The 11,613-nt window shown below is 46.4% G+C and overlaps 1 protein-coding gene across 1 annotated transcript; it reads left to right on the plus strand.

The window, feature by feature from the left end:
* Positions 1 to 412: 412 nt before the first annotated feature.
* CCDC185 (coiled-coil domain containing 185) lies at positions 413 to 7,840 on the plus strand. Its single transcript, XM_078649838.1, has one exon. It carries the CDS (start codon positions 545 to 547, stop codon positions 2,363 to 2,365), a length of 1,821 nt encoding a protein of 606 aa, XP_078505964.1. The 5' UTR covers positions 413 to 544; the 3' UTR covers positions 2,366 to 7,840.
* Positions 7,841 to 11,613: the final 3,773 nt, after the last annotated feature.

Consider the following 11,613-nt stretch of genomic DNA (forward strand, 5'->3'; position numbering starts at 1 on the left):
AGGATGAATGGAAGCAAATGGAATGGGCACATAGGTGGTGGAGTCAAATCTCAGACAATTAACAGGGCGACAGTAGTGATACATGTAGATCATTGCTGGTAACAGCAAATGTACAGAAGTTCACACGGCAAAGTCTGAGTGAGATCGGTACCCTCTGCAAAGAGTCGGTTGTTTATATAAGCACCCATCTTCATAAACAGACTGTGGGGCCCCGGAAAGAGGAGAATCACTCCCGGGTGCTGTCCACGCCTGAGGCGGGCAGCGATTATGACGGGCCTCGCTGTCAGCGGTAGGCCCGGGTCGGGAGGGGGCAAAGGGGTGGTGTCACTCCCTGGCCCTGAAGGCCTCGCCGTCTCCTGGGAAACGAAAGCCAAGCGGCGTCCTTCAACGGAGTCCCGAGGCGTGGGAGCGCCGCTCTGACGGGCGCCCCGAGAGCAGCACCGCCGCCCCGGCCCAACACACCGCTCACACCGGGACTTGTGACGCCAGGATGGGCACTGTGCCTCCCCATCCCTAAGCTCCGGACACTAGCGGGGGCGGAGGGATGGGGGACGCCGAGCCAGCGCCGCCGCCGGTGCACCTGGACCTGAACAACTTCGAGGAGACGCAGCACGAGGGCAGCCGCTACGTGCTGACCAGCCCGCGGTCCCTGGAGGCCTGCGCGCTGCAGGGCGTGCGGCCGGTGGAGCTGCTGTACCGGCCCCTGGCCGAGTTCGTGTGGGAGAGCCCGGATGCCCCGCTACCCCTGGCCACCGCGCGCTACGAGGTCCACGAGAAGGAGCGGAGGCGCAAACTGCGACAGTGCCGCGAGCAGCGCCGGCGGTTGGTGGCTGAAGAGAAGCGCGAGCCCCCTCCGGGCGACGCGGGCGATCGAGCCGACCACAGCCGGGCGGTCCTACAGTGTCAGGGGGAGCGGAAGTTGGATCGGCCCAGTCAGGAACCAAAAGCTGAGGTGAATGGCGGGCAAAAAGGGAAGCCAGACAGGCCCGCGGGTCACAAGGACAAACATGAGGGGCCGTCCGCCGGGCCGAAAGAGAAACAGCCAGGCCGCCCGGCGAGAAAGCTCCCCACCCGCCCCGAAGGGCCCCCGTGCTCGAAGAGCCTAAGCCTGGGCGACTTGAGCCGCTCGAGCGAAGCCACCAGCCAACGGCTACGTCAACTGGCCGCGGAGGTCGAGCGCGAGGCGCAGGTGTCTGTGCCCGAGCGCGATAAGAAGATCGCGGCGCTGATGCTGCTCAAGCACCAGGAGGAGCGCGCGATGGAGCTGAGACGGCGCGAGGCCGACCGGGCCTGGGAGGAGGCGCGGAGGAGCGAGCTGCGCAGCCGGCGGCGCAGGGAGCGCGAGCGCAAGGCGCAACTGGGCCGCCGCCTGCTGCGCTGGCAGCAGGACCTGGCGGAGCGGCGCGCGAGGCTGCGGCAGGAGGAGCGGGCGGCGCGCGCCCTGCTGGAGCGCGAGGCGCAGCGCGGGGAGAGCCGCCGGAAGCAGCACGCGGAGGAGGAAGGGGACCGCCGCCACCAGGAACTGGAGCGCATCAAGAAGCAGGCGGAGTACCGCCGGCGGGGCCTGGAGCGGGTGCGGCGAGAGCGGGAGGTGGCGGGCAAGGTGGCGCGGGAGCGGGGCGGGAGGCGGCTCCAGCAGCGCATGGGCCGGGCCTTACAGCTCAAAGTTCAGCGCGAGGCCCAGGAGCGCCGGAAGTTGAAGGCCCTGAACGAGGAGAACAGGCTGAGGCATTCAAGCAAGCGGGAGCAGGCGGAGAGCCAGGCCCAGGCGGAGGAGCTGCTGCGCCGCCTCAGCCTCGAGCACAAGAGCCAGCGGTCGCACGAGGCCTACGAGCAGGCGGCGGGCGAGCGCAGCCGGGAGCTGAAGGAGCGGGCGGCCCGCGAGGACGAGCAGATCCAGCGGGCCCTGGAGCGGGCCGAGCGGCTGCAGCAGGAGGAGACCCGCCACAAGCAGCAGCTGGTGCAGCTCAGCGAGCTGAAGATCCAGCAGGCGCGCGAGCAGGCCCAGCTGAGCATGCAGGACCGGGCGGGCCGCGCCCGCGAGGTCAACCTGCTGAAGGAGCGCGCCCACCACATCCTGAAGATGCGCGTGGACGAGGAGGAGAAGAGCCACCGGCGCGAGGTGCAGCACTCCATCCACAAGAAGGACCAGAAGTGCGACCAGATGCAGCGGGAGAAGGAGGCCGTGCTGGAGGAGGCGCGCAAGGTGGCCCGCGCCTCCTTCCAGATGCGGGAGAAGGTGCGCGAGCAGATCAAAGCAAGGACCTTCGACCAGATGGTGCTGGAGGCCAAGCTCAACGCCAGCCTCATCAAGGACAACAGCCGAGACTGTCGTGTGCCCAGCACGGGCCAGGCCGCCTTCTGAACACATCATTCATCTACATCAGTTCAGAGAAGGCCAGGGCTACGGGGTGCCTGCTGGATTAGTGCCCCACTAAAAGGATACTCTTTTCAACTTAAAGGAAAATAAACGAAAGCTTAAACTGTCAACTATTTTTACAGTTGAGAATGCAAAGCTGTTCATTGTAGCCACGTGATATTAGATTGACATGTCAAGTTTTCATTTAGAATTCTGCTTTGTACACTAGAAACTGGTGGTTTGGGGACCTGGTTAACCTAAATGAAGTACGGAAGCGATGTAACATCAAATGGTACACGAGAAAGTAGCAGTGCTTAGTAACAAACATATTTTCCAAAGGTGAAGGGAGTCTATTGTGTTTTTGCACCTCTTGGTAGAGGGTCTTTGCACTTTCAACCATATAAAAAATAATGGCAAGGATGATGCTCCGTTCCTTTGTTACATGCACGAGGATCATCTTACATGTAGGGGACCATCGCTTCAAGAATGTCTTCGAGTTTCAGGGAGGTTTTGAAACTCGTTCTTTGACAGCATGTATCCACCTCATAACCATTGTTCAAGCACATAAGACAGATTTGGTACCACAAGTACTCACTTCCAATGCTTATCTATTTAATGGGCAACTTTAAATATGAATTCAAGGTTCCCAACTTTGCACTCTATATAAACTCATGATGTTATGTTCACAGAGGTAGCAATACTCCAAATTGTACAACTCCCATCATATGTATAATGCTTGGGAGTTTCTGGTGGGAGGAGCTATGCTCATGTAGTTAGGACTGGGACGGGGAGGGCTGACGAGGAGGTAATGCTGTCTTCCTCTTACCCCCTCCTTTTTATGCCTCTGATGAGATTGAAGTGTGTCGTTTTTTCACGACTGTTAATTTTATGTATGAAATCGAAACAATCACAAATTAACCCTGGAACTAATTGTTTACATTTGTGTCTCCAAAGTTGCACATGGCACACTCTTCTTAGTTACAGATGTATCCCCTTAACTAACTGCACTTTGTCAAGCTGTTTGGTGGTGGTGAGTGTTATCCAACGAAGGTCTAATTTGAATGTTGCATTTTATTGTAAAGTATGTGGGCAGATTATCTTTTTAATGTGCAGTAAGTAGAACCGGGCCTTTTGAGCTGCAAACTGTCATGAGCAATGCCAAAAGTTTATCCAAAGTTATTGCTGTAGGATCGGGGCACCACCAGAGGGTGCCAGCATGTTTGTATCTCGCTTTTTAGTTTCATTTCGGGAAGCTCCTGATTTAGACATCAGTAGAACATTAAAAATATGTATTGTTCTGGGTTTTACACATTCTTACAATTAGCACAGATTTCAACAGTGGTGATGTGATGGCTCATGGTATTAACTTCATCAGTGATTACCACCAAGTAAACACTGGTGGTAGCTAGCTCAAACATTTCAAAAGTAACTTATCACAAGTTAACTTCCCCCGGGGTCTTATGCTATAAAGCAGAATAGAGGGGCCCATTACAGCAAATTAGCTACCACTTCTTGACATTATCCCAGGGTTCAGGGCTGAATTCTAAATGGAGGCCCACGTTGGTATTCTAAAATAATTAATTGGACACCTACAGTTTGTGTTTATGCCTTAATCTGGTTTAAAACATTAATTGAAGATCGGTGATGTAGGTAGTTTGACCTAAAAGCACTTTACTACTGTACATTTGCTTTTGACTGAAGACGTTGTTGTATAGTTTGGTGGTCACTCATTTTGGCACAATTCCTGACGCCCTCTCATCAGTTGAGTGTTGAAATTTGTCCCAGTGAAAAAGGTGTTTGTCTAATATAGATCATGAACAGTAAACTATCACATGCCAACTTTGGGGCAAATTCACAAAGAAAGTAAAAAATATACACTTCACAATTTAACATTTTCCAGAATTCACAAAAAATTAAAAACCCACCAGATGTGGGCGTTCCATCAGGATTTTAGGAAATGTCATGTGATGTTCCCGTTTGAATGCCATTGATGCTGTGAGGAGTTCTCCATATTTGAGAAATAGGATCCCCTGCACACATGCTTACCATTTTTCTTGTTTTTGATCGTGGAGATCACCCTTTCTCTACACTAACACCAGATCTAGAAGTGAATTAGTGGGATAGTCAGTGCATTTCCCTTCATGTCTAGATACATATGAGGATCAGAAGAGAATCAATATGCATTTCTCACTGGTCCGTTTTTGACCCAACCGTTTTTCTGTTAACAGTCCTACCATTGAGACAGATGGTGCGAGTGAAGGCATAGTTAATATCTCTGTTCCTGTGGTCATCTCAGAGATACTTTGCACTCATCTCGAGCAACAAGACTCCTTTACTCACTGCATTAGAGGTTCAAAGTTCAGATTACTGACTTAAGTTTGTCTTGAATTGTGGTCGAGCAGTGTTGGGGAGGTTCCACTTTGAAGGATTATGCTCTACATTGGGTTTAAATTTAGAAATAGTTGAAACCATTGTTTTGTGATCTCTATTAATAGTGTAGGTTCTTTCTGAGAGTTTTGCCAGTGGGCTGGCTGTTCCAAATCTCATGGTCTAGTGTACATTAATTTATGCCATTTATGAATCTCAGAAGATATACAGGTCACTGATGCACTTTTCTTACTACTACAATGTTTTATCCTGGTGGTGTTGAATCTCTTCATAACAATCTCTTTGCACCACTGAAGAATGTTCCCTAGAATATACTGTCCTGTAAACTCCTTTTATAGCGGCACATCAGTTGTATGATTGTGGATTTCGAGGCCTTTGGATCTGGAGGCCTTATTAATCAGTGGACGTTAGCATTCGTCCCAAGTGCTGACGGCCTTTGTTTTCCTGCCCACAATGCAAGTTTACACTTGGAAGAAGATGTTGGTTTAGATGCCTTATTCACAAGCCCTTGTTTCTCCAGAATAAGCAAGCCACCATTGCCTAGTGTGACAAGCCATACATGTTTGTTCCATTTGATTTTCAGTGTTGAGGATGATTTAGAATCTATCTCTTAGGATCGGATAAACAGTCTCAGACTAACAATTCTTAGTGTCAGAGCAAGGGATTAAGTTGGCGATTTCTTTACCCCGGGTCGTTGGAAGCAGTCAGCGAGCTGTTAAATCATCCACACCTGAGTCTTTAGGTATGCTTGGTGGCTGTCAGCTGGGCACCCTAATCAACCTCTCATATGGTTTAGACCATTGTATTGGATATTTAAAGATTGTTGCAATAAGAGCTAGAATTTTGTTTTTGTTACACAGTGAATTTAATTGAGGACACAATTGGGTATTATACGCTATGCATTGGGGTTTTATTCAGTTGTCACACCTATTTCAATTTGCCTTTATTATTTTGACCAGTGTTGAAGAGAGGTGAGCGGTTAATGAATGTATTATTTAATCGTAGGGCCTCCTGATTACGTTCAGGCCCTGCCTGATGCAATAATTATTCTGCCACCGAGCTGTTTATTGGATGAAGTAATTATTGCCTATTCCGACTTTTTGGGGAATAACATGACCGTTTATATGCTTACTGAACCAAAATCTGCTTGTGCCAATAAATGCAGGGCGTTATCCCATTGCTAAATTCCTGCAAGTTTGACCTGTCGAAATGTAACAAAGGGTGCGGTCTTAACTGTACTTAGTAGTTACCAGGTGCAGTGAACATTGCTCCCCTTGGAATGGCAAAATCCCTGCATGAACACATGCCACTTGTAATCAGGCCTCAGTCTCTTCATCTCCAAAGTATGTGCACACTACCATTCCTCCTGGCTGTGGTGGTGGTGATACTTAAAGGTTTCAAAGATAAAGAAAAGGATTAAGTTCAGTCTAAGAGGATTCAAACACACACATGCACATGTTTGATTAACACTAGGGATTCTGTCACATGGTAAAGGACTACCTCCTTGTGGGTAATGAGGACGACTGGTAAGGTAGGATTTTTTTACGTTTTTTCCTATAAGCATTTTTCTTAGACTTCCTCTTTTTTTGGACTTAATTTAATCCCTGAAACAGAACTCAACAGCGTAGGCCTAGAAGTACTGTGCGTGTATAGACAACATAACAGCAAAGGTTTTGAGTTAAAGAAAACTCTACCTTTTTTCTTTGCACTTTTCGTATTGTCCGAGATTTCAGCGCTACATCTGTTCTCCCCTGACATCTTCCTGTTTTTCAAAGATTAAAAGGATTATTACAAAATAAAGGGCAGAGTACATAATGATACTTAGGGCCTGCTTACAAAAGAAGGTGTAATGTATTGTACCTCATAATTAACAATACCCCGGGGAACATTATTTATAGAGCGTGATAAATAACCTCTATTATGCGTTTTCGGGGAACAATATGCAGATTTTGGTGTTTAACACACCGAAATCCGCATGGTACGGTAAATACTGTACTAGTTTCTCCTGTTAAATTTCGGCATGTTTGACATGCTAAAATTTAAGAAAGGTGAGGTATTTAACGCATCCTATTATCAGATGCTTTTAATTCCGACCCACTTGTAATCTAAAACAAAGAGGTAAAAATAAAACCAGTATTTGATCCTTAAATCTGGAAAAGCTTAAAACATCAATGCCATACATTTTAATAGTTCTTAAGAAAAGTGATGTGTCAATGGACATTCGTGGAACATCAGTAGGCCATAGTTGTAGATGGGTTTCTCACCTGCTATTTTCCAGACGTAGGTTATGAGTAGTAATCTAGCAGAGAGTTTCCATCCTTAATCTCGTACATTTTACTGTATAATTTATTCCTTTTATTGGGGGGAGAGCACTTTAAATAAAGTTTTACGAACAGTGTTAAATATTGTTATGAATATGGGACTATCACTCTATGGCTAGCAGACATAGTGGGAATCTGTTATGCTGAAATGTAAAAATATAAGTAATGCAGCAATGAAATATAAATGTTTAATTAACAGTGAAGATTAGATGCATACTATCTCACAATAATACACGCAATGTCAGTTGTCACTGATAACATCAAGTGGCATAAATAGATACATTCACTTTGCATAGGATGTATGCAAACACATTGTTTATCGTCTTTTTTAATGACACAATGCTGCAATAAACTATTTAAAACTGGCACAGTATGCTGAATATACTAAATGCCCTTGAAGTGAGATAAAAAGACTCTGGGATTAAAAAGCATGGTGTGTGGAGTGGTTTTCGTTATTGATCAACAAGTTCAAGTCTATTGCTGTACAATATTTTTATTGAACAATATTGCATTGAAGTGGTTTATTCATTATTTGTATACACTTTTATACTAGATGATTACATTATGTGACTTCATATGAAATGTGTTGATCCTAATGCCTTTCTTCACCCTCGAGTTTGAAAAATGTAATTATTCAGTTTGAATGTAATTAAGAAATATTTATTTACATTTCAGTCCATCTCAAAGTATTTTTTTACAAATTTATAATGTTTGTATGAATAGTGTATTAAATTTGTATGCTCATATCATAATAAAAGTAAAATATATCCAACTTTGTGAGCAGTAAATTGGAACATCATCTGGTACCCTTTAACACACTTAGGGTATGTTCTCATATTTGGTGCTGCATTCCCAATACCGCCTTATGTTCGATTGTGCTTTAAAGAGGTGGGCTATTAATTGCATCTCTATATTCCACCTACTTTACCAAAAAGTTCCAGCAGTCTTTTTCTGTTTTTATTTCAAATACTTTCCTGAATTGGGTGCATCATTCTCATCAGAAGCTTTAGTCCTCTCCTTGGAGCATTCCATATCAAACTTCCAGAAAAACCTGTGCTCCCTTTCATATGAAACATGTGCCTGGAGTTAATGGCAAATATGTTCTATTCTGGTAATGTAGAAGGATTCTAGTGTAGTTTCTGCTACAGATGTCAGAATTTCTTCATTACAGTGTGCTTCGGAACTGACCTCTAGCTTTTCAAGGTTGCCACTGTTTCTATGAATGACCTCCAAATGGATCGTTTAGCAGTGATCAGTTACCCATCCACTTGGAATGGCTAAGACATTTCCAGTATGAATTGTATTACCAAGGATTGTCTCATGGTTACAAGATAGCCAACACGTTTCACTCAGGAGAGTACTCCCAAGTACTTTGTTAGGGCCAACTACCTTTACACCAGGACTATATGTGTGAACACACATAGACTGTTTTATAGGTGTACCATCAGTGAGAGCCTAGGGTGCACCAAGGTGTCCATCATAACCGTATAGCATTGTGCCAGATGCCTAGGAGAATTTGGGCTGGCCGAGTACAGCAGTGGTCTCAAGTGAACCGAATTAAGGTAAGGAGGTGAAGTACTGAAATGGAATTCGGAAAGATAACACCTTTGTATGGAACCAAATATGAGAGGACAAGGTTTTACTTAGTATTGAGAAAATGTGAGTATTTGAGGCCTGTCTTAGAAGATGCAGATATTCAGCTCAGGGCCCTGTCTTGGATTCCCATGCAATGTTTGTTGCTATTTAATATTATGTCAACTACTCTGTCGCAGAATGTTCAGGGATCGGGTAGTGAGAATGTATTTGTTCCATTGTCATCAGCTTCTCTTGCTTGCAAGTCAGAGCATGTTTAGAAGATGGTGAGAAAATACTTAATTAGTGGCGGACTGAGCATTTGAAGAGTTTGGAAAGGGATAAAAGTTTAGGTGTGTCTTAAGCTGTTTAGGTCTTGTATGCTGTTCCTTGGGTTAGGTTTTTTTCGTTAGAGTTATCACGCATATGGTATTGGATTCAGATAGAACAGTAATATTTTGTAGTGAGGCATTCAGGATTGATGAGAGAAGTGGCAAGGTGACAGTGTTGGATGTTCAAAGAGGGATGAGGGGAATGGTTAGTTGGGAAGCTTCGTTTCTTGCTGTTTTGAGAATAGGGTGCCTGTGTAGAGCACGGAATTACCTTGGTAAGTGTACCCCACAGCATAAACAATGATTTTGTTGGCTTTTTTTATCATGATTTATTGCTGTTCTGGAACAAATCAGTGATGCTTCTGCAACTTTACTGTGTACCATTGCACATTGTCGTGCAACATTTTCATCAGTCGTTCCTTACAGGTATATGGTGAAATGGTGCAGTTTTATGCCATCGCCGATGTTTAAAGAGTACACCACACATATTGGATCTGATTCTGAGTTTTCTGAATTGTGCGCAAAGCTGTTTGTTTATGGTCGACGTTCTCAGTTAGGTGGTGTTTACCATATCGAGTGCATTAAGTACCTCACCCTTTGTTCAATTTTGGTAAAACCTGCTGTAATGTCACAGGGCAAAAGAAAATGGTATTTGCGTGATGTCAGAGTCTTGGCCCATTTTCAATAGCAGAGAATCTTAAGAGGGTGTACTTTATTTTTCACATCACTATATGCCTTTCCCATATACGTTAGTATGAGATTTGCAGAGAAACCAACAACAGCTTGTCTCCATTTGTTGTAGTTCTTTTTGATTCCCATCAGGGCCTGTTCACTTTGCAGCGTGCCATATAAAAATCAGGGAACTTTTGAACTTGTCTGTCAGAAACGTAAGTTTGCTTGTGTTTTTCACTACACTTGAAACCTTCTCTCTGACTACATATGTTTGTACGGTAATCACCACTGTATCTTCTGTGCGTTTGTCATCTTTGTATATAATCTATGCAACTTATCAATGGGCACGCTATGTGGATTCTACTGACCTTTCAACTGCTCACAGACCATGTCAGACATCCTTTCCCAAACACTATCATTATGCCCAGACACAGAAAGCACCACAACAAGAATGCTCCTCACACAAGGGAACCTGTTCCTTCATTTATTGCTCATTTCTGTTCCCCATTCGGAATTCCACTACTGAATCTCCATTTTTGTCGCCCTTGCCCTGATTGCCTGCTCAGGCTTCCTGTGCCGATTGAGTGGAGGGCAGGGCACCATCTTGGTGGGAGTCCCGGATCCCGGTGAGACTGTAGGCTGCGGTCTAGCTGGGGGAGGGATTCTTCCATTAAACGCACATGCTATCTTGGATGCGCAGCGGGTGCGCCAAAGTCAAGCCCGTTTGCGCCCGTCCGCGTCCCGGGAGCTGCCAGCGCCAGCCATGCTGTCCGTGCCCCGGTTGAGGCTTTGAACGGCAAGAGGGTGTATAACCATGAGGAACTTATCGCGCTGAATGTTTTGGAATGTAAAGGAGGTATGCAGTGGGAAGTTCTGCATAGCCTCTCTAACACTTGCCCCTCTTATAAATTCTGCCTCTAACCAAGGCTTACAGATCCCCCCCCCCTCCTCCCCCAGTTGTGAGCGAGACCAGGATTCAGGCGACACTTATTAACTCCCGCTCCATGGTTAAGCACCCATCTGATATTTACGAGCTTTTTTCGGATGCTAAATTAGACGTTTTATTTATAACAGAGACGTGGCTGAATGATTCTTGTGCCCCAGTGGTTGAGTATGCTATTCCCAGGGGCTACAAAATCGTCCGAGCCGACCGGAAAACTGGGAGAGGGGGTGGAACGGCAGTGGTGTTCAGGGATACATGGTTTTTTTCCAGCGAGGTCTCTGGCGAGTTGGGGGAGGGTGAGGCTTTGGACTTCACTTTTATTTCATCTCCCCATTTCACTCTGGGAGGCACGTTGGTTTATCGCCCGCCCAGAGCTTTTTTGAGAGCTCTGGACGATGTCATTCCTCGCGCCCCCCGCTTCTTCAAGTGTTTACTCTTGGGGGACTTTAATATTCACTTGGATGCCCCAGAAGCCCCTCATTCCAGGGCTCTCCTGGACTCATTCAATCTGGCTCAGCTGACCCAGTGGGTCAAGATGCCGTCGCACTCGGGGGTCACTTACTAGACTTGGTCTGTACTAATTTTGATTTGTCTATAAGGGAACCTGAACAAGTTACCTGGTCTGATCATTATCTGATGCGCTTCTCATGGTCTACGGGGAAGCCTCCTCGCACCTCTGCCTTGCCCACTGGCTCCCGCCCTCAGAAGATTAATCTTCTGGCGTTCTCTGAGGCTTTGCTTCGGGCCCGCCCGGCACCTGCCCTTGATCTTGAAGGGGCGGTGGATAGCTTTGACTCTTGGATTAGCCGAGGGGTTAGCTCCACTGCCAAACCGGCTCTCAATAGTAAACAGCGTTTTCCGCCTTCGAAGCCTTGGTTTTCGAATGCTCTGAAGGAGTTGAAACTGGGATGCAAAAAATCAGAGCGCTATTGGCGTCAGGAGTATTGCCCTTCCGCTAAATCCACGCTCCGTATAGCTCAGAGGGATTATTACACTGCTATCAGGAAAGCGAAAAGTAATTATTAT

The sequence above is a fragment of the Lissotriton helveticus genome, chromosome 6, assembly GCF_964261635.1.
Source record: "Lissotriton helveticus chromosome 6, aLisHel1.1, whole genome shotgun sequence".
In the NCBI taxonomy this organism is placed as follows: domain Eukaryota; kingdom Metazoa; phylum Chordata; class Amphibia; order Caudata; family Salamandridae; genus Lissotriton; species Lissotriton helveticus.

Bases quoted from the DNA above. Each gene is read 5' to 3' on its own strand.
- CCDC185 (XM_078649838.1), top strand. From the start codon at position 545: ATGGGGGACGCCGAGCCAGCGCCGCCGCCGGTGCACCTGGACCTGAAC.